This window comes from Chiloscyllium punctatum, chromosome 2 (genome assembly GCF_047496795.1).
Source record: "Chiloscyllium punctatum isolate Juve2018m chromosome 2, sChiPun1.3, whole genome shotgun sequence".
NCBI lineage: Eukaryota > Metazoa > Chordata > Chondrichthyes > Orectolobiformes > Hemiscylliidae > Chiloscyllium > Chiloscyllium punctatum.
Window position 1 is genome coordinate 56,824,813 of NC_092740.1, and position 27,133 is coordinate 56,851,945.

Below are 27,133 nucleotides of genomic sequence, written 5' to 3' on the forward strand. Positions count from 1 at the left end.
CCTTGCTACCACCATGGTCATGGGAAATGGTCTGCTATATTTGGTGCCATCCATCGTTTCTCACTAACTATTTCACAACTGAGCTACTTATTTAGGCTCTAAGAAATTTCAGGGCCCTTGTTTTTAATATGAAGTGCTTCCAAATTAACACTCTTATGATTGGGTTGGAACTTGCAATAGTAATGTGAGAGTGTGCATTACTGGATGTGATTGTCTATTTGTCCAAGTGCTTCAGGTGGGAATTGAAGATGGAAGACGCAGTCTGAACATGTGCAGGTTAGGTGAATTTACAATGCTAAATTGCCCATAGTGTTCAGGGATATGCAGATTAGGTGCATTAATCTGGGTAAATGTAAAGTAATAGGGTAAGGGAATGGGTCTGGGTAGGATATTCTTTGGAAGGTCAGTCTGGATTTAGAATAGATTAGAATAGATTATTTACAGTGTGGAAACAGGCCCTTTGGCCCAACAAGTCCACACCGACCCGTCGAAGCGCAACCCACTTACTGTGGAGAAAGACATGGAAGCCAGGGAACTTGGGGAAATAAATACTGATATCTTGAAAACAGTCCACAATACAGAAGAGGTGGTGCTGGAGATCTTAAAAAACAAAGATGGATAAATCTCTAGGACCTGATGAAATGTATCTCAGGACATGGTGGGAAGCTAAGGAAGAAGTTGCAGGACCTCTAGCAGCGATACTTGTATAATCTACAGTCACTGGTCACATGGCAGAGGACTGGAGGGTGGCTAATGTGCCTTTAAGAAAGGCTGCAAGGAGAAGCCTGGGATCTATCGACCGGTGAATCTGATGTCAGTCATAGGCAGATTGTTGGAGGACTTTCTGTGAGGTAGAACTTACATGCATTATGAAAGACAAAGACTGACTAGAGATAGGCAATATGGCTTCAGGCATGGGAAATAATGTCTTTGTTGGGCCAAATTGCCTGATTCCACACTGTAGGGATTCTATGATTCAATGATTCTTGAAACTACCCAATAAAACCAATTGAGATTGTGTTTTTAACCCAAAATATGCAACATTTTTGAAATTCATAACAACAGTGGCTACAATTTGAAACTTCTTGTGTGTATGTGAAGTGCATAAGGATGTTTTTGAGAAATATAATAAGATATGGCATAAATGTTAGTATTTCTACTGGGAGAAATATTTGTTTGTTGTGCAATAAAAGCTCACACTCGATAGTTTAGCAGTCTCAATTGGCTTATATTAGTTTCACAGTTCTCAAGTTAATAACCATTTAATTAGTAAAGGTGACACTTAAAGACATTGAGTAAATCTAAATAAATCTAAATACTATACCTGGCATGCAAGTAAATCATTTTGATGGAGAAATATTGGAATAGATGATGGAAGGTGGTTTCCCAAGAAAATTTTATGTGTTTCATGTAGACATATTTCAGACAGGTATCAGTGTTTTGTGTTTGTTTGAGGGTAAAAGGTGTGGCAACCAGTAAGGTAAGCCAGAAAGGAAAATGACTGAGTATCTTTTCTTGCCAGATTTTGCCAGGTGAACTAATTTGGTGCTTCTTGGAACATAGAACAGGCCCTTTGGTCCACCATGTCTATGCTGACCATGATGCTGTTCTAACCCAATCCCATCTGCTTGCACATGGTCCATATCCCTTTATTTCCTGCTTGTGTGCCTGTCTAAATGCCTCTTAAATATTGCTGTTGTTTATGCTTCATCCACCTCCCCTGGCAGCGCATTCTAGGCACCTACCACCGTCTATAAAAAACTTAGCTTGTACATCTTCTTGAAACATTCTCACTCTCAAATTTACCTTCCCCTCAGTATTTGACCCTTCCACCCTGGGAAAACAATTCCAACTATCCAACACACCACGCATCCATAGATTACCTAAAATTCACAAACCAGGAGCCCCCCTCAGGTAGCATGGTAGCCCACAAACCCACCAACACACTAAAACAGCAGCTAATGAACTTGAAGGACCCTATTCAGAAACAAATGTCACTTACAAAATACCGAGCAAGAACTGTAACAAACACTACATTGGATAAACAGGCAGAAAACTAGCCACAAGGATACATGAACATCAACTCGCCACAAAAAGTCATGACCCACTCTCACTAGCATCTTTACATATAGATGAGGAAGGACACCACTTTGACTGGGACAACACATCCATCCCAGGACAAGCCAAACAGAGACATATGCGAAAATTCCTAGAAGCATGGCATTCCAACAGGAACTCTATCAACAAAAGCACTGACTTGGATCCCATTCACCACTCCCTGAGAAAAAGAACAGGAAATTATATCACTACAGGAAATGACATCAGCAACCCAAGGAAGTCTAAACACATAAATAAAAAGTGGGCCATACCACCAGTGCTTCATCTGGAAACTCACTGATGATATTATCTAGTATGGTGATGGAACATCTGAAACCGAACCTTCCAGGTCAGCAAGCAAACCTACATCCAGAACCTCAACCAAAACTACAAATCTTCTCAAAACTCGCTAGTTCTTAACACTGCTTTGTAACCTTGGCAGTGGAAGAGTTTGCGAACAGCGCAGCATCATCTCCTTCGAGGCGACAGTGGCTCAGAAATTCCATGTATTTATCTCCTTGGCAATGGAGATATTAACAACATGGTGAAGTTTGCAGTCACTGCTGTAATGGAAATCATTGAAACTCCATTCAAAGAAGCCCAACATTGTTTCTCTAGCCTGTTTTTCGAAACACTAGTGGGGCCAAGCAAAATGTATTTACCAGGAATACAGACTTCTTCATGGTGTAGGTGTAACGGACTGCATGCATCTTAGCTTTATGCCCTGCCTTTGGCCACAGAGTCCACAATGCTCATCCCCATACTGTAGTTAATATGTACAGGCACATATGTCTCTCGCCAATTCGCTCCACCTATACAGTCCACTAAATGTATTGTAAGGTGTATGGGTGATGTGATTGGATGATGTAATGGTTAAAAGCTAGCAACATGTGCGAGCTGTAAGATGTTGGTATGAAACTTGCACAAGGTGAAGCATATGAAATTTAGATCTGAGATCTGATTGCAGGTGCATAATGTGAGTATAGTGATTGGAGCAGTATCCAAGGTGATCAATGCACTTGATAAGACATGTCATTTGAGGATGCATTCACTGATCTTAACCACTCATGAGATCATTAAACTTCTTTTAGTTCTACATCCAAGTCTTCAGGGTTTGTTTCCTGGCATTGACTTCCATGGCTTCTTGATCTGCCTGCCCTTCAATATGTCCAGAGATTCACCTTTCCTTGGCAGATACAGGATTTCATTCCACTTACAAAACACTGCAGAACACTGGAAAACCTCAGAGACAGTTCTTTCTTTCCTCTTCCTCATTCTTTTCCAGATCAGATTCTCTTCAGTCATGACTCTTGTTGTCTCCTCTGGCCACATTGTATCTCCTCTTTAGAAGGAGTAGCATAACAATAAGTGAGAGGGCTAGCTTTACTTGCTTGCTAATCACACCACTGACTTCCTGTTGATATATGTCCACCCAATAAACAACATGGACAAGGGAATTATTGAAATAAGCATTCAACACAAAATTGGCAAACTGCTTGTATTGCAATAAATGGACATTGGGTAATGGTACATCATGATCTTAGGAGGTTGTGCAATTTTGTCTTACTAGGCTGTTGCCTGTGTCTTGGTCTCAACCTCTTGCTGAGTTACATTGGAAATTTGTTTGACCTTACATGTTTTTCTATAAACAGCAGACATCATGCCATAGGCTGTATTTTGTTGTGATCTACTGTAAAGAGTACACAAAGTGCCCATCTATTCACTTTTTGGCCTTGAAAAAATTCAAAGGTGAAAAGTTACAACATAACTGAAGGAATGTTTATAAACCAAGGACAGGAAAGAATCATAAAAATAACTTTTCAGCCAAATCTTTAGTAAGTGGAAGATCACTGGATAAAGCTGTTTCATTTACTTTTGTTGCCAACGTGTGCATTGTACATTTTGGCTCCAGCTATTTTATTTACCGAAAACTTCATCCTTATGTTACTTATTAACTTTAGGAACCTTGTTGGTGGCTGCAAATCTAATGATATGGTGTTATTGGTTATGTTTTTGTCAACCGCATTGCAAAAGAAAAGCTGTTGTGAACAGGTTTTGCTGATGCTGAATTTAGAATTTGAAAATCTTATTTCAAACAGTCTATTTATAAGCATCCAAACTAGATTGTTCTTTGAATGGTTTTAATTAAAGGAAGTTATATCCTGGTAACTCTGTTTTGATAAGGAAAACAACATTTTTTTGGACATTGAATACAGTTGGATGTAGCATTGTTTAACAGGTAATATAAAAAACACTTGAATAAATGTTGAATTGATCAAATTTGCTTTGAATTTCCTTGGGATGTTATACTAGAATTTACACAGGAGATTAAAATTTTACTGGGAAGCCCCGAAGTTGTGTGACAGATACTAACAAGTGTAGTTATTGGTATCTCTTTCCAGTGACCCTGCCCCAACAGTCAAAACTCCAGAGTCTGTCAGAAGTGGGTTGAAAGGTGGTTGGCATCTGTTGATGGGTGAGAGGAGTTTGCCCAGACTAATCTCAGTCATGTCCTCTTGAGCTTTCATGAAACTCTGACATGTAGTTAGGCACCAAGTAACTTCACCTGGTGCAGTCCACTTTCATTGATGAGGAGGCCACTATGTTGAAGAGTGATTTTGTAAACTAGTGCCCAAACTATATCACATATCAATCTGTAGGAACAGAATTCTTATTCTATGCACTCTAATCTCCTGATTCTGCATTCCTGGACTTATTTGTGAAATGTGGGCAGAGATTCAATCCTTTGTAAGTCAAACCCAAACTCTGAGAACAGTGAAGATTCGATTCTACTAGTTTTCCATTTTCAGTGAAGTTCCACTTGTCTCTGATCAATATATTGGTGGAAGGCTGGTACAAGATTGAGCCTCATTTTATCCAATGGATTGGAACTAGGATAAGTTCACTAGCTGCAGAAAGAGTGGAATGAAGCAATACTAGATAATGTTGACCTAAGTGTTGAAGAAATTATAGTCATGGAAATGATTTGCAAATATGTAGAGATATTTTTCCTGGTACTTATGACAAAGTTGCCTATTCCATTATCTATGTATAATGTAATGCAGCATATCACACAATACCTCAGTCTTGAAGTGCTTTCTAAAGAGGGCAATGGCTGAGAAGTGGCAGATGGAGTTTAAATTAGATAAATGCAAGCTGCTGCATTTTGGGAAAGCAAATCTTAGTAGGACTTATATACTTAATGGTAAGGTCCTAGATAGTGTTGCTGAACAAAGAGACCTTGGAATGCAGGTTCATAGTCCCTTGAAAGTAGAGTCACAGGTAGATAGGATAGTGAAGAAGGCACTTGGTCTGCTTTCCTTTATTGGTTAGAGCATTGAGTACAGGAGTTGGGAGGTCATGTTGCTGCTGTACAGGACATTGGTTAGGCCACTTTTGGAATATCACATACAGTTCTGGTCTCCTTCTTATCAGAAGGATGTTATAAAACTTGAAAAGGTTCAGAAAAGATTTACAAGGATGTTGTCAGGGTTGGAGGATTTGAACTGTTGGGAGAGGCTGAATAGGCTAGGGCTGGTTTTCCTGGAGCATCGGAGGCTGAGGGGTGACCTTACAGAAGTTTATAATATCATAAGGGGCATGGACAGGGTAAATAGTCAAGGTAATTTCCCTGGGGTGGGGGAGTCCAGAGCTAGAGGGCATAGGTTTAGGGTGAAAGGAGAAAGACATAAAAGAGACCTAAGGTGCAACTTCTTCACGCAGAGGGTGGTGCATGTATGGAATGGGCTGCCAGAGAAAGTGGTGGAGGCTGGTACAATTCAGCATTTAAAAGGCATCTGGATGGGTGTATGAATAGGAAGGCAAATGGGACTAGATTTGGTTAGGATATCTGGTCGGCATGGATGAATTGGACTGAAGGGTCTGTTTTGTGCTATATATCTCTTTAACTCTATGACTTTATTCCTTCCGAATGTCAGCTTAATGACTCAGCCCAGGATACAAAACCTGGCTCCACCACCAAGTAGATCTATGTGTTAGAGCCCACAATTCCTAACTTCTTTCAAAATATTTTTTTCCTGAGGTTGGGGGCAGCTGTGACATGAGGAATATGTAACGCTATAAACCAAGGTTCTGGACGTGATAAAGGTATAAACTATGCAATCAACCTTGGAAAGTTCTCTTCACTAATATCTGTGGCCTTTTGCCAGGATTAGCATAGCTTTCTTCAGCTTAATCAAATGAAAGCTTGACAGAATCATAGTTCACCACCAATATCCCAGACTCCTGCATGACCATCCGTGTGTTTGTCTTGGCTGCAAGGTCCCACTAGAGGTGGTGGTAGTGCAATATTGAAGCATTGGCATGGAGTTGTCACAGTCTTCAACATTGACTCTGGACCTCGTAAAATTTCATGCAATGAAGTCCAGTATTCTGCTGATATCACCTACTGTCCTGCTTCAACAGATGAATCAGTACTTATTTACATGAACCATTTGTGCTGTATACTGACTTCATTAAGATGGAGGACAAATTCTAAAATCTGAAACATTGGGCCTCACTGTTAAGGGATAGGGAATGCACCATGTCATGCTCCTGTACCCCCGTCTGAACTTCTGGACCGTGTAATTATAATTTTTTCTTTAAATTACAAATGATATTTTATAATGTTTAAATACAAAATCAGCAACTCAGCTTTGTTAGCCTTCTTCTCCCTTTCACTTTTAAGTTATAATTATTTTCAGAAGAATCTCAGAAGGTCAGTAGGAGGCAGTCATCACACACTTTATTTTCAATAGAATGCAAAAGCAATTTAAACCATCTCTTTATCCTCGTTTGTTAGGCCCTCTCAGCATTGCTTTGCCTTTAAGCAATGTGTTTTGAAAAGTCCTTCAATACATTTGTTCCATACGATATTATTTAGGAAATCAAGGCCAAATCACAACCCATTTGTCAATCGATAGTTTTGATGATAAATATTCTTAATCTGTGTGCAATTTTGATTTTGAAGCACAATATTACTTTGTAATTTAAAAGAGTTGGAGATTAATTGCATCTTGACTATTTGAGGCATTAACTTGGAAGAATGGATTGCCCATCCAGTGTAAATGTTGCATTATTTTCATCCAGTTGATACTGTTGGATTGAAAATTTGGGAGGATCTACAATAGGTGATTGATCCCTCCAAATTACTGGAGGCAATCAGTTTCTGGTTGGGAAGATGAGCATATCCCCTGTAGTTTTATAGGTGTATGTTCCCAGCACGGAGCTTCAATCACGACTTTATATTGAGAATCTAAACACAAGGGTCATTAGATTTTTCATTTGTTAATTCCCTAAGGTCACAAGTTTATAAACCAAACTCTAAGTTGTCAATCAAAGTGTCATATGTGCCAGTTCTGCATCTTAAAATGATCTATTTGAAGGTGGACCATAATTAATCGTGTACACTGTTCAATATGCACCTGTTTTCTAAGTAATCTCAAATCTGCCACATAGGTCTCCCTGAAGTAGCTTTTTAGTATTGAACACAAGAACAGTGTATCAGAATATGCATTGGACTATATTGTTGTCTTAGCTCCTGACAAAATGTTTTAGGCTATGGCATAACAATGAGGATGTGAAGTTCATCCAAACAGCTGGATGTGATTTTTGTCATCGTACACCAATAAAGTATTTTTGCACAATGACATGAAAAAAATGTTTCAGTACATCTGAATAAGAAAACAATATCTTCCAAACAACTTTCTTCTGGAGTGTCATGGAAGTTTTAGTCGATTTCCTGGCATGTCTTTGACAGAAGATTGAGTGACCCCCAGAGCAACAGTAACAGCCATGCCACAAGGTTTGTTGGGAATCAGGAACTCCCACATAAATGAATGTTTAATGATTTGCTTCTTTAAGTTCTCATGTGATTTCTCACTGCTTGGAGTGAAATGTGTTTGCTTTTTCTATTAATTTTTACATTATCAAACACAATATCATAAACACACTGAACATTTTAAAAAATACTTGATAATGTGACCAATTATGTTAAATGAATACTGTGTCTTTAGTGAATTGTGTGTGATATCTTTTACACTGTTTAAGCTGTTCAGTACAGGCTGTGAGTAAAAGCTGATACAGGAAGGGTGCTTTAATCTCTGGTTCTGCTCAAACTGGAGATATCCAGTTCAGACTGGTAACAGGCATGGGGGAGGGGAGATTTGGAGAGCAGAGCTGAACTTCAATAAGCAAGTTCATTTTACATTACAATATTCAGTGTTAGGTTGTAAAAGAACATCAAACAGGAAAATGCTATAATCAAAACAAAAGGGGAGAAATTCAATTGATTGGCTATCTATTCTGCAAATGCAAAATGGACAGCCTACACTTTATAATTCACTGGCTGGAGCTATGGGGGAGGGGAGTCACCTTGGCCATCTCATTGACCCTGAAAACTTAAATAATGGCATATTCAGAGATTCTAAAGTTGACGATCAGCATACCTGTCTGAAACTGCAGTAAGATGCATGGAAATCAAAATTCTAACTCTACTTGGTAGATGCAGGTTAGCTGCCATCTGCATGGAGCTGGTCAGCAAGTAGCGCCTGTTGGAATTGAGCAGGGTAAGACTAAGGGCAGGCTGCAAGATCTTTGTGGTACTAAGAATAGAATGCATTCTCGCCCTGACCCTATCTGGCAAGAGAGAGACCGTGATCCATAAAAACGGTTTTCCCAGAATAACCCTGAGTTGAGAACCTTCATCATCATAAGATCTTGACATGATCGTGATTTCAAGCAGAACTTGGGAGCATTGTCAGTTGAGCTGAGCTGCAATTGGTGGATCTTTATGCTGGCATCGGCCTAACGCAAATTCAGTGACCAGTCAACCACAGTTATGGCCTCTATTGGTGCCGGTGCCTCAGGCTAAGTGGTCACAGTACAGTCAGGGTGACAATGAAGAGGGTGGAGAAAGGATTGCCAGTCAACCAGATCTTTTTTGTGAAGAGAGTCATATACTCATACAGCGCAGATAAGGCCTTTGGGCCCACTAAGTCTGCACTGACATAACTACCACTAAAGGTGCTCTAATCCAAATTTTCTGCACTTGTCTCATATCCTGAATTTATGATATCTCAAAGTGCTCATCCAAATAGTTTTTAAAGATTGTTAGGTTTCCAGCTTCCACTACCTTGCCAAACAGTGCATTTTGGATTCCCACCACCTGCTGAATGAAAAAGTTTTTTTCCCCAAATCTCCTCTGAATCTCCTGCCTCTTACCCTAAAACTATGCCCTTTTGTGATTGACTCCTCAATCAAGAGGAACAGCTGCTCTCTATTCACCTCGGCCATACCTCTCATATACCTTAATCACATCCCCCCCCCCCCCCCCAGTCTTCTCTGCTCTAAATAAAAGTCCAAGCCTAACTAGTCTCTACTTAAAGCTCAATTTCTCCATACCAGGCAACATCCTGGTGAATGTCCTCTGCACCCCCTGAAGAGCTATCACATCCTTCCTGTAGTGAGGTGACCAGAACCGCACACAGTACTCCAACTCCAGCCAATGAAGGTAAGCATGCAGGTACAGCAGGTAGTGAAGAAGGCTAATAGCATGCTGGCCTTCATAACAAGAGGGATTGAGTATAGAAGCAAAGAAGTTCTTCTGCAGCTGTACAGGTCCCTGGTGAGACCATACCTGGAGTACTGTGTGCAGTTCTGGTCTCCAAATTTGAGAAAAGGCATTCTGGCTATTGAGGGAGTGCAGCGTAGGTTCATGAAGTAGGACCATTCAATATGATCATGGCTGATCATCCTTAATCAGTATCCTGTTCCTGCCTTATCTCCATAACCCTTGATTCCACAATCCTTGAGAGCTCTATCCAACTCTTTCTTAAATGAATCCAGAGACTGGGCCTCCACTGCCCTCTGGGGCAGAGCATTCCACACAGCCACCACTCTCTGGGTGAAGAAGTTTCTCCTCATCTCTGTCCTAAATGGCCTACCCCCTATTTTTAAGCTGTGTCCTCTGGTTCGGCACTCACCCATCAGCGGAAACATGTTTCCTGCTGCCAGAGTGTCCAATCCTTTAATAATCTTTTATGTCTCAATCAGATCCCCTCTCAGTCTTCTAAACTCAAGGGAATACAAGCCCAGTCGCTCCAGTCTTTCAGTGTAAGGTAATCCCACCATTCCAGGAATTGACTTCATGAACCTACGCTGCACTCCCTCAATAGCCAGAATGTCTTTCCTCAAATTTGGAGACCAGAACTGCACACAATACTCCAGATGTGGTCTCACCAGGGCCACAGCTGTATAGATGCAGAAGAACGTCTTTGCTTCTATACTCAATCCCTCTTGTTATGAAGGCCAGCATGCTATTAGCCTTCTTCACTACCTGCTGTACCTGCATGCTTGCCTTCATTAACTGGTGTACAAGAACACCCAGATCTCTCTGTACTGCCCCTTTACCTAAATTGATTCCATTTAGGTAGTAATCTGCCTTCCTGTTCTAGCCACCAAAGTGGACAACCATACATTTATCCACATTAAACTGCATCTGCCCACTCACCTCACTTGTCCAGGTCACCCTGTAATCTCCTAACATCCTCATCACATTTCACCCTGCCACCCAGCTTAGTATCATCAGCAAATTTGCTAATGTTATTACTGATACCATCTTCTACATCATTAACATATATTGTAAAAAGCTGCGGTCCCAGCACTGATCCCTGCGGTACCCCACTGGTCACTGCCTGCCATTCCGAAATGGAGCCGTTTATCACTACTCTTTGTTTCCTATCAGCCAAGTAACTTTCAATCCAAGTTAGTACTTTGCCCCCAATACCATGCGCCCTAATTTTGCTCACAAACCTCCTGTGTGGGACTTTATCAAAAGCTTTCTGAAAGTCCAGGTACACTACATCTACTGGATCTCCCTCATCCATCTTCAGAGTTACATCCTCAAAAAATTCCAGAAGATTAGTCAAGCATGATTTCCCCTTCATGAATCCTTGCTGACTCTGACCTATCCTGTTACTACTATCCAGATGTGTCGTAATTTCATCCTTTATAATAGACTCCAGCATCTTTCCCACCACTGAGGTCAGACTAACTGGTCTATAATTTCCTGCTTTCTCTCTCCCACCTTTCTTAAAAAGTGGTACAACGTTAGCCATCCTCCAATCCGCAGGAACTTATCCCGAATCTATCGAACTCTGGAAAATAACCACCAAGGCATCCACGATTTCTCAAGCCACCTCCTTCAGTACTGGGGACTTATCAACCTTCAGACCTAACAGTCTCTCCAACACCAATTCCTGGCAAATATAAATTCCCTTCAGTTCACGTCCTTTAGCCACTGTTAGCTCAGGGAGATTGTTTGTGTCTTCCCCAGTGAACACAGATCTGAAGTACCAATTCAATTCTTCTGCCATTTCTTTGTTCCCCATAATATATTTCCCTTTTTCTGTCTCCGAGGGCCCAATTTTAGTCTTAACCATTTTTTTGCCTTTCACACACCTAAAAAAGCTTTTTCTATCCTCCTTAATATTTTTGGCCAGTTTACCTTCGTATCTCATTTTTTCTCTGCGTATTTCCTTCTTAGTAATCCTCTGTTGTTCTTTAAAAGTTTCCCAGTCCTCTGTTTTCCCACTTATCTTTGCTATATTATACTTTTTCTCTTTTAACTTTATATGTTTCTTAACTTCCTCATCAACTACAGCCACCCATGCCTCCTCCTAGGATCTTTCATCCCTTTTGGAATGAACTGATCCTGCATCTTCTGCATTATACACAGAAATATCCACCATTGTTCCTCTACTGTCATCCCTACTAAGGTATTGCAACATGGAACTTTGGCCAGCTCCTCCCTCATAGCTCCATAGTTCCCTTTATTCAATTGAAAAATTGTCACTTCCGATTGAACCCTCTCCCTCTCAAATTGCAGATTGAAGCTTATTGTATTATGGACACGACTTCCCAATTGCTCCTTCACTTCGAGGTCCCTGATCAATTCTGGTTCATTGCACAATACCAGATCCAGAATTGCCTTCTCCCTGGTCGGCTCTGGCACCAGCTGTTCTAAGAATCCATCTCTGAGGCACTCCACAAAGTCTTTTTCTTGAGGTCCAATACCATCCTGATTCTCCCAGTCTACCTGCATGTTGAAATCCCCCATAACAACTGTAGTAACATCTTTGCGACAGGCCAATTTCAGCTCCTGATTTAACTTACATCTGACATCAGACTACTGTTTGGGGGCCTATAGATAACTCCCAAGAGGGTCTTTTTACCCTTAGTATTTCTCAGCTCTATCCACACTGACTCCACATCCCCTGATTCTAGGTCCCCCCCGCGCAAGGGACTGAATATCATCCCTTACCAACATGGTCACCCCACCCCCTCTGCCTGTCAGTCTGTTCTTACGATAGTATATGTAGCCTTGAATATTCATTTCCCAGGCCCTGTCCACTTGAAGCCACGTCTCAGTTATCCCCACAATACCGTATCTGCCAATTTCCAAAAGAGCCTCAAGCTCATCCATCTTATTTCTAATGCTTCGTGCATTCATGTATAGTATTTTTAATTTGTTACTGCCCTCACCCTTCCCATCAACTCCTATTTCACTCAACCTTACAGCATGATCCCTTTCTGCCTCATTGATACAGTTGTCTTTCTTGACTTCCCTTGTTCTAACTTTCCCTCCAATTTCCTTCTTAACCATCCAGTTTGTCCCCTCCCCCCTACTACTTAGTTTAAACGTAGCTGTGTTGCAGTGGCAAACCTGCCTGCCAAAATGCTGATCCCTAACCTATTAAGGTGCAAACCGTCTCTCTTGTAGAATTTATGCTTACTACAAAACATACCCCAGTGATCCAAGAATTTAAATCCTTGCTTCCTGCACCAGTTCCCCAGCCACACGTTCACGTCCATTATCTCCCCTGTTTCTGGCCTCACCAGCCCGAGGAACTGGAAGCAAACCGGAGATAACCACCCTGGACGTCCTGCTTTTCAGTCTTCTTCCTAGTTCTCCGAAGTCCCGCTGTAGTATGTTCCTCCTCTTCTTCCCGACATCATTTGTGCCAACATGTACCACCATCTCTGGCTCTTCACCTTCGTCCTTGAGGATTTCCTACACTCTGTCTATGATGTCTTTAACCCTGGCATCAGGAAGGCAACACACCATCCTTAAGTCCCGTCTGCTGCCACAAAAACCCTGGTCAGTTCCTCTCACTGTGGAGTCCCCTATTACCACGGCTCTGTGCGATGTCCGACTCTTCCGCTCTGCCTTCACGCCAACTTTTGATTGATAGATCTGGTCACCTCGCGGATTGGCAGTGTCATCTGTCTCTACTGTTTCCAAAAGATTCAACTTGTTCCTGACAGGTACTTCCCCCGGGGTCTCTTGCACCTGTCTCCTCTCTGTCTTCCTCATCATCTGCTCTCTTCTGCTCTCTACTGGTACGATTGGTGTAATACCCTCGCTGAAGGTCTTGTCCAGAAAGATCTCGTTCTCTCGGATGAGCCTAAGGTCCTCGAGTTCTTTCATCAGCGCTGCAATATGCTCTGTCAGTCACTGAACATGCACACACTTTCCACACTTATACAAGTCAGACACACCAGAGTCGCTGACCTCCCACATCAAGCACGTAGCACACTGAACCAGCTTGGCAGTCATGTCTTCACCCTCTTCAACTGTGGCCTAATCACTTCATTCAACCTCCTTGTCAAAGACTCCTGAGCTAAAGCCTCACTCTTCAATCCACAGGATCTTCCTTGGACCCTCTTTTTGGGGCAAGTCTGTGGACTTTTAATTTAGGTTAGAGGAGGCCCTACTTTGTAGGACCTGGGGTCTAGAACACATCCACTCAAATAACAATCACTTACCTTCCTGACCGGCTTTGCGCTCTGCCTTCACTTCCGCCTAGCTCCCGCCGCTCTCTGATGCGAAAAAAAGCATACAGTTGCCTATGTGCAGGAGAGGATGCCTCAAATATATGTGAACATAATCTTGCACTAGTAAGAAATGCCTTTCGTTTGTTTGTAGGATAGAGTCAGACTCCAATGTTTGTTTCCTAACATGCTACTGTACAGAACCGAACTGCTTTAGTGACTAAGTATGTATATAAAGACAGGTATATTTTTTGAAATTTTTAAAAAGCATACATTCTCCTCCTGACACCACATAAATGTATCTAAAAAGGATCAATACTTAGATTGCTAAACACCCATTGCAATTGGGATTAACATGAACAGTTCCTGCATTACGTGTTAAAATTATAATCAAGGTCTTGTATTTTCAGTGGTAAAACTGGGTATTCATCCAAAAGTATACTAATAAAATTAAATTCAGCAGTAAATGAATAGCCACACTCTCTGCTCTGTGACTGATCATATTTCAGACAAGAACAGTGACTGACACTTAAAAATGCCCCATTTAGCTCATGAAATTCACTATCAATATCCTTTAGCATCAGTCACCAAACAAAGGCTTACCCTCATCATATTAACTTGTTACAGTCAAGAATTGCTGCTGAAGAATTCAGAAGTGGTACAAAATGAATTTTTTTATATATATCAAGACACAAAGTGCCAAGAGTTCAATGCTTGCTGCATTGTTACCTGTCCACAACAACCATCCCTGTGAGCCTGACATCCCAAATAGACTGCTGTCAGGATTCCTGGATCCTGGAGAGAATTCCTGCTTTTGGGAGCTGCCACAAGTAATTTCCATGGTGTCAGTGGGTGTGGTGACCACTGTTCCATCCCAGAGATGAAGACCATTGATGGAGGTGTGGAATGCTGGTGGGTATGGCATGATGACCACAGCCTGTCAAGATAAACAGATGGGTCAGGGAAGGCTTTTCTCCTGTGGATTCCCCACTTGCTGCTAGTGGTTCCCACTGTCGGATATAGGATTCCCAAGAAGACAGCGCCATTCCCAGGACTTGGGACGGGGGATAGTTTAAATCCCAATTACCAAGGTCTGGTTTGAAAATGGACCACTGTGTATGGGTCACAGGCCTAGGCCAGAAGCAGTAAACAGGGTCTTTCCCTACCACTGACCACCCCAGTACCAATTATCAGACACAAATTAGTTTTAAAGTGACCATTTAAAGGCCTTAATTGGTCTCCAGACCAGAAGGCCATTCTTAACTCTTCCAGCCCTGGTCTTGTGGAGGAGAATCAGGGAGGCAAACACCTCTGTGCCGTAAGCCACCTTGCCCAATATCGATCCCCTCCCCACTCAGTTCTTTCTCTTTCCTGAGGCATTAGATTTCCACCATTATAACTTGTTTGTTCCTCTGACTCCAGAAGCTTTTATTTTCTCTCTTACCTGTGGACTGGTGAAGAAGTCAGCTTTATCCTAACTGTAAGGATTTTGACTTGGGTTTTTTTTAAGTTCATTGTAAGATTGTTTCAAAAAATTGATGCTTTGGAGCTAATGAATACCATTCATTTACTATGATCTTTGTATGAGGCCCAGTGAAGAACAGTTAGCTCCTTATAGTTGGTGCAGCCTTCCCCTACGAAACACATTAGCACATTTTGACATTTTTTTTCTGGATGATTGGCTTGATGTGACATGTTGTCCCTTTCAGGATAAAAAAGGATGTTTCTGTTCTTAATGGTAAAGTCTGTTTTTTTTTTAATTTTCAGGTTTTTAAAAAAAGTATTAAAATAGCAGTTTCAGCTGCTTAATAGAAATGCATGTCGCTACTAATCTGTGCTAACAATGATAATAAAAACTGCTAAAGGACAAATTGTGTTGAAATAGTTTTAACTTACAAAGTCCTTTGCAAATTGAAAGAAGTTTACAGTCTGAAACAGACAGGCACATTGGACATCTGTTGGTCAGCGAGTTAAAATGACATTAGCTATATTCTCTGCATTATAGGACAGTAAAACTGATAGCCCTAATTTAGAGGATGTTGTCACTACTTTAACACCAACTGCAACAAACGAAGATTGCTCCAAGTGTACCATTCTACTCTATCCATGGACAAAAAAAACAAACTGCAGGCCCCCTCCCAGGTGTCAACGAGTCATTACTCAATTTGATTCTTATCATGTACTATCCAGAAACAGCTGAGTGCACTAGACACAGTAAAGGCTATGGGCCTGAATGACACCCTAGCTGTGGAGGTGAAGCTTATGCTGCAGGGTCTCCATGCTTCTAACCAAGCTGTTCCAGCATAGTTGTGACAGTTTAATCTCCTTGGCTATTCTGGGAAATTGCTCTGGTATGTCCCGTTCACAAAGAGCAAAACATATCCAATCCAGGCAATTATGATCTCATCAGTTTAACTTTTGGTCATCAGCAACAAGTTGTCATGAACAAAGTTGTATTTACTTCTACAGTAACTTAGTCTTACGGCCAAACCCCCAATAAGGTTCCCCAAGTTATTACTGTTCCAGTTCCAGGTGGGATACCTGGAATTGTCTTGCTCCAGGGTGAGGAGGGGTGAACTCATTCCCTTCTTTATTCATCCTCAAACTCAGTGAGTAGCAAAAGTAGTAATTTACAAACACTCCCTTCCTTGTGGATACCTGTCTTCCACACCAGTTTTAAAAGGAGCCAGCTATTTTAAGTTAAGAAATGGGACAGTTTATTTGTTACTGAGCATGAGAAGAAATAAGAACACAACACATATACATACAGATTATGGATAAGAAATGAATCTAAAGAAAGTTGAAAAAAAGATATTTGGGTCAGTCTCTGAATCATTTGTAAAGATCAGTAGAAGAATGCAGTGATCATTGCAGGGAGAGTTACTGGCCATGTCAGTGTTTGTAGTTGAATGGCTGATTTTGAAGTTCTTGCATTTGCAGGTCAATAGAAATTCTTTTATCCTGGTTCCTTTCAACTGTGGCTAGCCAGCAGAACTCAGAATGAGAGAGTGATTTTTCTTTTTCTTAACCTATGTTGCAGGAGTGTTTAGTGGGTTTTCACAATGCTGTGACGTACGGTACATACCAGTTCACGTATAGGACAATAGACTATGAATGAATACAGACCAGGGTTTGAGCTTGCTTTTAACCTCTATCCCTTTTATTTTAGAAAAGGAAAATTGCAAACTTGTCTCTTGCCTTGACAGTTGTCTTTTTTACTGTTACGTTTACAGTCTGAAATATTCACAGGGAATTGCACTGCAGTTTGTGGAGCATTTCCCCCCTTTTAAGTCCATCCCTTGCAGCTTCCTTGAAACTCCATCAGTTGTGGCATTTCAGGATTTCATTCTCCAGCAAGTCACCGAATTTGGAGCAGCAGTCATTTGTTTGGCTGTAGCAGTACTCAGTTAAGAAAAAACATTTGTTGGAATTAAAGGATCAAAACATGGTTTGTCGTTATGATCCATCATAATGCTACTGGTATAAAATATACTTATCAATGCTCAGTTTATGTTTTGCCAGAATCACTTGGCTCCAGGCCTTCAAACAGCCTTGATTCAAACTTGGACCAATGAGCTGAATTGCACGTGAGAGGTGAAAGTGACTCCTCATGACAGCAAGACAGGATAGAGTTCTGTCATGAAGGAGTCCTTGTGAAATTGAAGTCGATGAGAATGGGAAAGAAAGCACTCCACTCTTTGCACTCCCAGCACAAAGAGAAATGGTATAGCATTGCAGGAGTTCTTCAGGATTGTGTCATTGAGCCACTAATCTTTAGCTGCTTCATTAATACATACCCTTCTCCATAATGTCAGAAGCAGGAATGTTTGCTGACAGCAAAATCCTCAAGTCTATTTGCAATTTTGTAGATAATGAAGCAGTTTGCGTCAGTGTTACAGGCAGATTGCAGGATTTAACCAGCTGTTCATGAGCAGATTGTAATCTAATGTTTTTTTTAACAGCAACAGAAGTTTATTTCATATTTGCTCTGTGAACTTTGCAAGAGTCACAAGAATGCTGTTCTGAAGTTAAGCACGAGGTGTGGTTTATTTCGAGCATTCTTTGAAGCAAAGAAGTCTTGTAAAGCAAGCCACTTAAAAGCATAAAAGGAGTTATGGAATTAGAATGGATAAAGAGCTTATTCAGTTCATAAAAGTAGCACAGAGTTGTTGAGGACACAGCAGGGGAGCAGTAGGAAAGTAGAAGTCAGGGAGAGAGGATTAAAGCAATGCAGAGGGGCTGAGGATACAATGGGGACAGAGTGAGACGAGCACAGAATGTAAAATCAGTGCAAAGGAGGTGAAGGTGCAGCAGAGAACAGTGGATACTGCCATGTCACGAGGAAGCAACCTGAGGTTTGACATTACAAGGAGGCAGATCTGTAACTCATCTGAGAAATGGTGTGAAGAGAAATTGAGCCAATTAGTTAAAGCTTTGGGAGAGTGAGGGGGCAACCTTTTTATACAGAGGGTGGTTCATAAATGGAATGAACTGCCAGAGGAAGTGGTGGGTGCAGGTACGGTTAAAAGATTTAAAAGACATTTGGATAGGTAACTAAATAGGAAAGGTTTGGAGGGATATGGGCCAAATGCAGGCAAATGGGACACATTTAGTTGGGAACATGGTCGGCATGGAGGAGTTGGACTAAAGGAAGTCCATAATCATTGACTATCTTGCTCCTCAGATGCTGCCTGACCTGCTGTGCATTTTTCCAGCACCACACTTTATCGACTCTAACTTCTCCAGCATCTGCAGTACTCACTATGTCCTAGTTGGACTGAAAGGTCTGTTTCCATGCTATATGCCTCAATGACTATGACTATATTCATTAAACTTCCTGCTAGTGTGGGGATAATCTACTGAATAAGTGGGAAACTGTTCAGTACACCTGCATCACTTTCAGTCCAGAACCAAGGCCATTTCAATCATTGTCATCAAGTGGAGATACGCAGATGACACTTACATGTGCACACACTCATACATCGAGCTCCAAACTGTCATCAGTGCAGTCACAGAGGAATGTATGAGAACGACTTTAGGGTAAACATCCAGAGTTAAAGGACAACTTCAGGCCTATTCCTGCTGCATTACACTGCCCCGTGACTGTTCAGATGGAGTGTGCCATGAGACAATGTGCATAAATTCCCATACCTGGAGCCTCCTCTCAGCAAGGTTAAATTTCAACAAAGAAATTAAACTTCACCTCCAGTGTACCAGCACTGCCTTTGGCTGTCTGAGGAACAGGGTGTTTCCTGAATGTAGACCTCAAATTCAATACCAAGCTCCTGGTCTGGAGGGCAGCAGTGTTACACATAGACAATATACAGCAGACACCGCAAATATCACTAGCAATGTCTGTGCAAAATCCAGGCAATCCGCTGAAAGGGTAAGTTCTCCAGTATCAGTATCCTTTCTCAGCCAACATGCCCAGTATTGAGGCACTGCTTACGGTCAATCACTCATGTTGGGCAGGCCACACCGTCCACATGACTGACATAAGACTCCCAAAACAAGATTGCTACTCTAGGCTTTGTGATAGCAAACCGTTACCATGGAGTTAGAAGAAAGAATTTATCAATGTCCTCAAAGCCTCCCTGAAAAATGTCCCATTTCCTCTCTCTAGCCCAAAGTTACTTGAACTGAAAAATGATTTATGAAGATACCATTGATTTTGAATTTCTCTCAGATGGAGGTCATGGGCAACTAGCATCCCACCATCCACATCAGCAAGCACCAGCTGCCAAAAAATTAATCCAGTGTTGGACTATTTAGTCATCTCAAGGCTCACAACAGCAGAGTGGAAGAAAGCTATGCTGGATCGTGAGGGACTGCCTCGGATGAAAACTTTTGGGATACCAGTATATCAATGTCTTTCCTTGTTAAGCTAAAGACCAAAAGTCCAAACTTGATGTTAGCAGTCTGGAAATTACTGTGAGAATCATTGAGGAGTTGAAAGCAGTATCTTCTATTTAAAGACCTTTTCAAGTATGTTCTCAGGAAGTTTTGCTCTTGGAGATGTGACTTCTTCTCTGTCATGACAAAAGAAAGTTACAGTTTCAGAGTGCAAAATTATAGGTCATTATCTGTTTTTTACAGGATGGTTTGCTTTTGCAACCCAGAGTTAGGGGTGTTTATTTTCAGTTGATACGGTATGGGACTGGATTGATGCCTCAGGTGTTTGCTATTTCAAAATGGTATCGCTGAAAGGCCATGTCTATTAACCTCATACACAGCTACACTGCACTGCTTAAATTGACACCATGATTTGGAGATGCTGGTGTTGGACTGGGGTGTACAAAATTAAAAATCACACAACACCAGGTTATAGTCTAACAGGTTTAATTGGAAACACTAGCTTTCGGAGTGCTGCTCCTTCATCAGGTGGTTGTCAGGTGATTCAAACCAGTGTCCACTGGCAATACAGGATTCAGCTTTAAACCACCTGTGTGGAGTGGGGAGTGGAAGGAGGGAGGAGAAGGGATGGCTATGAAGAGTGCAGGGGGTCTGTCAAAGGGAGGGGCAAGAGTTGGAAGCAGTCTTTTTGTTCCTTACCCTGCCTCCATTATCTTCACTTACTCTCTCCTCCTTTCCTCCTTATTTCTCCTAGTCCTTACTCCCTCCCCAAAATTTCTCCATTGAGGCTTGTTATTACAACCTTTAAATATAAGGAGTTTGCATATTTTGTGGAAAGAAAATGTAATCGCTGATGCTTTATCCTCAATGTAAACAATGGGAATTTTCAGAAAGTAATCAAGCAGTTGATTAGGAAGCTAGTGGGAGAAAAATTGAATGGTGTGAGTTGTTTAAGTGTTACAAACCTAGCCATGAAATGTCATTTCATTTTGTTCTTTAAAGGTAGAGGCATGTTGAGAGCATCACTATTTTTCTTTTACTATACTCTTTTTTTGTGGTTTGGAAGTGTGAGTTGAGGTGAAGAATTGAACTTTGAACAGCTGCTTGTTTTAAAAGAGACAAGAGCAAAAACTGATGCTATTTGTTAGAAACTGATCTGGAAAGTAATGCAATTTAATTACTGATCCGCTGATGAAGTACTCAAAACTGGCAGCTGGTTGAATGATGAATTGAGCAAAAGTAAGGACTACAGATGCTGGAAACCAGAGTTTAGATCAGAGTGGTGCTGGAAAAGCACAGCAGGTCAGGCAGCATCTGAGGAGCAGGAAAATCGACGTTTCGGGCAAAAGCCCTTCATCAGGAATGATGAATTAGTCAATCAAGGGATGACTAATATGAGCCAGCCAACCATGGAGAATGTTGATTAAAAAGAGAAAAAGGAAAAAAAACAGTTCTGACTAGGTTTTTGCAGGAGGCAGAGTGATTTTGGAAGCCTCTGGACTGGTTGTTCTATTTTGCTATCCCTAGTTTTTTGTCCAATTATCAAATTATTGACTGTTCTGAGAGAATAATCCCAGTCTGTAAGAAATAATTATATATTCCCAGGGGTCTGCTGAAATTGTTTGCAATAATCAATTACTTTGGAATTCAAGCAAAATTTCATTGTCTGAAACATTTGCAGAAGTTCCATTTCAAAGAAATATGGAAATTGAATGACAAAAAGTTGTACTAAGTATGCAAAAACACATCCTGGTTGGAAACAACAAGCTCTAAATTTGTGTAGTGCCATATTTTATACTAGTACAGGTCGATTTGCTATAACGCATGTTTTGTCAATGTAAATTCACTGTAATGCGATTGACATATGAAGGACACTGTTTATAAACTGCAAACTTTTAAAATGTGTGTTGGCTTAATGCAATTACATCAACAACACTTTAAGCGCTGTTTCTAAAGTGGGATTTTTCTATAATATGGGGGTTGCACAAGATCGCAACCATTACATTATAGAAAAACTGAGTATTGTTTAATTTTCCATCTTTATAATCAAGGTAGTGGAAGAATTCTGTCCAATGAAAAGAATGTATAAAAATAGTAGTTCTTTGTTCGCGTGAACAACTCATTGTTTGAGCATTTCATGATGGCTGATATTCATTGCTTCAAACTGTTTAATTGAACTGGCAATTTACTATTCTTTTAGTTTATTTTTAGTTTATCCCATAATTGTGCCTGTCAGTCTGTGAGTGAATGGAGATTATGATTAACAAAATTGGGTTTAGATTACCTTGTTTACCTTTCATCTGATAAAGTTAAATAATTAATAATAAATTGTAAATTTTTGTTTCATTTATAAACTTGGCTTCTAAGGTTTGTTATTTGTAAAGTCAGGATTGGGCAATTATGAGAGTCATTTAAAGTTTTAATTTTACTGTTTTGTGAATCTAGTGATGGAGAGGCTGCTTTGGTTTGGTTTGCTATGCCCATGTTGTGACAATATGGAGAGAGAGCGAGAGAGATAGATATGTATTGGCAATTGGTTTTTACCCTGTTTGTGACTGCCTGAATGCAGCAAAACATGAATAATATTCAGGCTCGGCCTGTTAAATGCTGCGTCTCATTTGCAGGACACAGATGCAAGACAATGACCATCTCTAACAAGAGAGATTGTAACCATCTCCTTTTAACATTGAATGGCATTATCATCACTGAAGCTCCCACTATCAACATAATTGTGATTAGCATTGATCAGAAACTGAACTGGACCAGCTATATAAATACTGAGGCCATAAGAGCCAATTAGAGATTAGGAATTTTGAGGCAAATAACTCAAATCCCGACTACCCAAAATCCTTTTTACTATTACAAGGTAGAAGTCAGGAGTGTGACACAATATGCCCTACCTGTCTGGATAACTGGGTCTCCAACAACACTAAAGGAACCTCCAGTCCTCAAGGACAAAGCAGCCCACTTGATTTGCATTCCATTGACCCATTAATTATTCACTCCATCTACTACTGACACATGTAACATACTATCTCAAAGATACTCTACAGCCTTTTGCCAAGGTCCCTTGGACAACATCTTTCAACTTTAAGCCTCTACAACCTAAATGAACATTAAGCACATGAGAACACTATGTGCAAATTTCCCTCCAACACATCACACCATCTCAACTTGTATCATTATCATTCGGTCAAAATCCTGGAATTCCTTTCCCAACTACACTTTGGGTAATCTTTACACCAAAAGCACTGCAGTGGTGAACCAAATAATTTACCATCACTTTCTCAGTAGTGATTACAGTAAAGCAATGAATGCTGGCCACCTGAGCGATGTCGCATCACGAGAATGAATAGAAAGAAATGCCATTAGGTCCACTAATTCTGTTTTATAGTGTTCCTATTAGAATCTAATGGGCCAAAGTTTACAGTAGCAATGACATCAAAACTAACCACATTCATCACCACTATACCTCAGAAAGTGAAAGCAACTTCTGAAATTCACACGTGCAGTTAAATGCATAAATCCGTAAGCTGCTGTCACTGAATCTAAAATGGTACATTATTGAATTTCCAAAAGACTCGTGTCAATTAGAAATCACTAAAATGATGAGATCTTCTAATTTTGTGCTAATACTGTTGCTGTACAACGCTTTGAAAATGTTACAATTTGTTAAATGATATGTAATTGATTTCTTTGTGGTGTACTATCATTATTATTTATGACAAACGTCTGTCACCAGAAAACCTAATTTTATATTTGCAGAAAATCAAATTTTTGTTCAATGATCGAAGAAATTTACATTTCTAAAATCTATAATTTTAAAAATTCACTTGTCATATTTCAGCCTAATCATATCTATATATTCAAATAATTTATTTCACTATCTATAAAGTCTAGATAAAAGTGAAGGATAATGATTGCATTTCATTTCCTTGTCTGTTTTCCATGAAAATATTTGAGTCCGACTGTCTGCTACACAACAGACATTTCTTTTCAGAGTCACAGAGTCATCTAACTGTACAGCACGGAAACAGACCCTCCTGCCAACTCATCCGTGCTGATCCGATATTCCAAATAAATTTAGTCCCATTAGCCAGCATTTATCCCTCTAAACCCTTCCCATTCATATATCCATCCAGATGCCTTTTAAATGTTCTAATTGTACGAGCCTCCACCACTTCTTCTGGCTGCGCATTCCTGCTCACCCTCTAGGTGAAAAGGTTGCCCCTAAGGTCCCTTTTAAATCTTTCACCTCTCATCTTAAATCTATGCCCTCTAGTTTTGGACTCCCTACCCTGGGGAAAAGACTTTGGCTGTTCATCCTATCAGTGCCCCTCATGATTTTCTAAACTTCTATAATGTCACCCTTCAGTCTCCGATGCTGCAGGGAAAATAACCCTATCCTATTCAGCCTTTCTCAATAGCACAAACCCTCCAACCCTGGCAACATTCTAGCAAATTTTTTCAGAAGTCTATCAAGTTTCACAGCATCCTTCCTATAGCAGGGAGACCAGAATTGAACACAGTATTCCAAAAGTGGCCTAACCAATGTCCTGTACAGCTGCAACATGACCTCCCAACTCCTTTACTCAATGCACTAACCAATAAAGGCAAACCTACTAAAAGCCTTCTTCATGATACTGTCTACCTGAGACTCCAATTTCATGGAACTATGAACCTGCACTCTGAGATCTTTGTTCAGCCACACTCCCCAGGACTTTACCATGAAGTGTATAAGTCCTGCTCTGATTTACCTTTCCAAAATGCAGCACCTCACATTTATCAAAGTTAAACTCCATTTGCCACCACCTTGGCCCATTGGCTCATGTGATCAAGGTCCCGTGGTACTCTTGAGGTAACCTTTTTTACTGTCTACTACACCTCCAATTTTGGTGTCATCTGCAAACTTACTAACCATACTTCCTACGTTTGTATCCAATTCATTTATGTAAATGATGAAAAGGAGTGGACCCAACACTGATCCTTGTGACACACTGTTGGTCATAGGCCTCCAGTTTGAAAAGCACCCCTCCACCGCCACCCTCTGTCTCCTGCTTTTGAGCCAGTTCGGTATCCAAATGGCTAGTTCTCCCTGTATTCCAATTGATCTAACTTACTAACCAGTCTACCATGTGGAACCTTGTGAAACGCCTTTCTGAGGTCCATAAAAATCATGTCCACTGCTCTGCGCTCATTAATCCTCTTTGTTACTCTTTCAATAATCTCAATGAAATTAGTGAGACATGCCATATTGACTATCCCTAATCATTCTTTCTGTGCCTTTTCAAATACATGTAAGTCTTCTTCCTCAGGATCCCCTCCAACAACTTGCCCACCACTGATGTCAGGCTCACTGGTCTATTGTTCCTTGGCTTTTCCTTACCATCTTCCATCATTTTTATCTTTCAGATCTCATTTTTGATGTCCATTTACCTGAGTCGAGAACTCTCTGATGAAAGTTGCTCTGCCCTTGGACTGGTATTACATTATTTCTACCTGTGCCAGTTCAGCTGGATGCTTATTCAGGTCAGTGCAGAAAATCTCTTGTCCTAAGTCTGGAGGAACTCGGCCAGATTTTCTCATTTCTTTCAATAAGATGTAAAGGAAATGAAAGAAGTGTGTTGAGAAGGTCTGAAAGGAAGTCAAATCTAACACCCTGAGGAACAGACCTGTGCATGGAACTACTTATGGAATAACTCCTAATACTTTGCTGGAACTATTTATGTAATAACTCCCAATACTTTTCTGTACACAAGAATGAAGATAGAAACAATAAGTTATAGATCCTTACAATTTGTTTTAAGTTTGTCTGTAAAAAAAGTCTTGCATCGCATGCACGTCACCTTCAGATATCACACTTCTGCATGTTAATGATAGGAAAGTATCATTTTCTGTTTTTTTCCTAAAATTAATGACTTGACATTCTACAAGGACAGGAAGGGGGCAATTATGACCAGCTGACAACATACAGATATTTGCTATTGACCTGCTGTAGACTTCATTAGGGCTGTTTGTAGCCTTTGTGTACAAACCCTCAAAGGGATATCTGAGCAGTGTGCTTAAAGGGAACCACCTGAGTAAACATAGCTGCCAAACTTAGCTGCCAAACATCTTGAGAACTCTGCCAGCTCACCCTCTTGTGGTCACCACCCCAGCCCACCCCAACACTCCAAAAACTTCAGCCACCGAATCAGCAGAACACCCCTGGGAAAATGCAAATGCCAAAGTTACTGTAGAAGATTGGGTAAATCTCTAATACCATGGCCATGCTTCAAGCTGCAGATTGTCTTTGAGCAACACAAAAGGAGATCTACCAGTTTTACATCTTCAAGATGTTGTTGGGAGATCAGCAAATGCATTAGTTACACATTTGGTTCCCTGGGCTGTCTATACGAGAGTATAACATAGCTGACAGGAAGTTGACAACTTGTTTACCATCATTTCTGAGTGTTATTTCCATAATGAGAAACTAAACTGTAGTGATGCGAATGGGTTGCTGTTTCACTATCACCTGTTTTACACTATTGCACAAGGTCGAGACTTATCCCCCACCGAGTGCCAGATTTCGGTGACAACTTTGCTGCAGGGGATGAACCCTGTGCCTGCTTCTTACAAACACCAGATGCCCAGAGAACTGCAATAGTTCCCATGTAATGTCATGAAGAGTATCAGGTCACCAAAGAATGCATGTGGGCTTCACTTGCACACAGCATACTGAGGATTGACATAGTTTCAATTGTTATTTGGCCCTATGTATTTTTGGTTTATATGTAAAAGCCAACACCTTTCTGAGCATTAATTTTACCCAGGAGACCTAGCTGTCTTGGCTCAGCAAGCACTAAATAGCATGAGCCCATTTTGTTGCAAAGCTACTGACTGCACTGAACCCAGCAGCGTGTGCGTGTTAAGGAAGGGAAGCTTTTAAAGAGATAGAGGGAAATAGATGGGTTTAAGGAAGAAGTTTCAGTTGTAGGTGATTGAAGGCATGACTACCACTGATGGGGTGAAAGAATTAGGGTGGATAAACAAGAGACCAGAATCAGGGGAATAAGGAATAAGGTGAAGTAGTCAGGACTTTACAGAAATGTCATTTAATAAGGTCCTGATGAAAATTAAAACTGAAGAACATTGAATTTGTCTGTTGATAGCCCAAGTGCTGAATTTTTGCATGACCCCATGGCTGGGAGTGGAGGCAAGTAGCGAGGACATGAAATTACCTCCACTGGCCAGTGTGTCATTTTGAAGACATTGAATCTGGCAGAGTGCTGGTGTGTAGGATGGCTAGGCAGCAATCCCAGTTAGTTGTATCAATCACCAGAAAATCTCAGAAAATAAAACGGGACAGGCC

At 40.8% G+C, this 27,133-nt stretch overlaps 1 protein-coding gene across 2 annotated transcripts in view; it reads left to right on the forward strand.

The window, feature by feature from the left end:
• The window catches only part of adgrv1 (adhesion G protein-coupled receptor V1), a 563,049-nt gene that overhangs the window by 385,053 nt on the left and 150,863 nt on the right, over positions 1-27,133 (forward strand). For both annotated transcript variants that reach the window (XM_072582867.1, XM_072582868.1), the window contains one exon: positions 25,195-25,311. In XM_072582867.1, the coding sequence (XP_072438968.1) occupies positions 25,195-25,311 (117 nt within the window). The remainder of the gene's footprint in view (positions 1-25,194; positions 25,312-27,133) is intronic.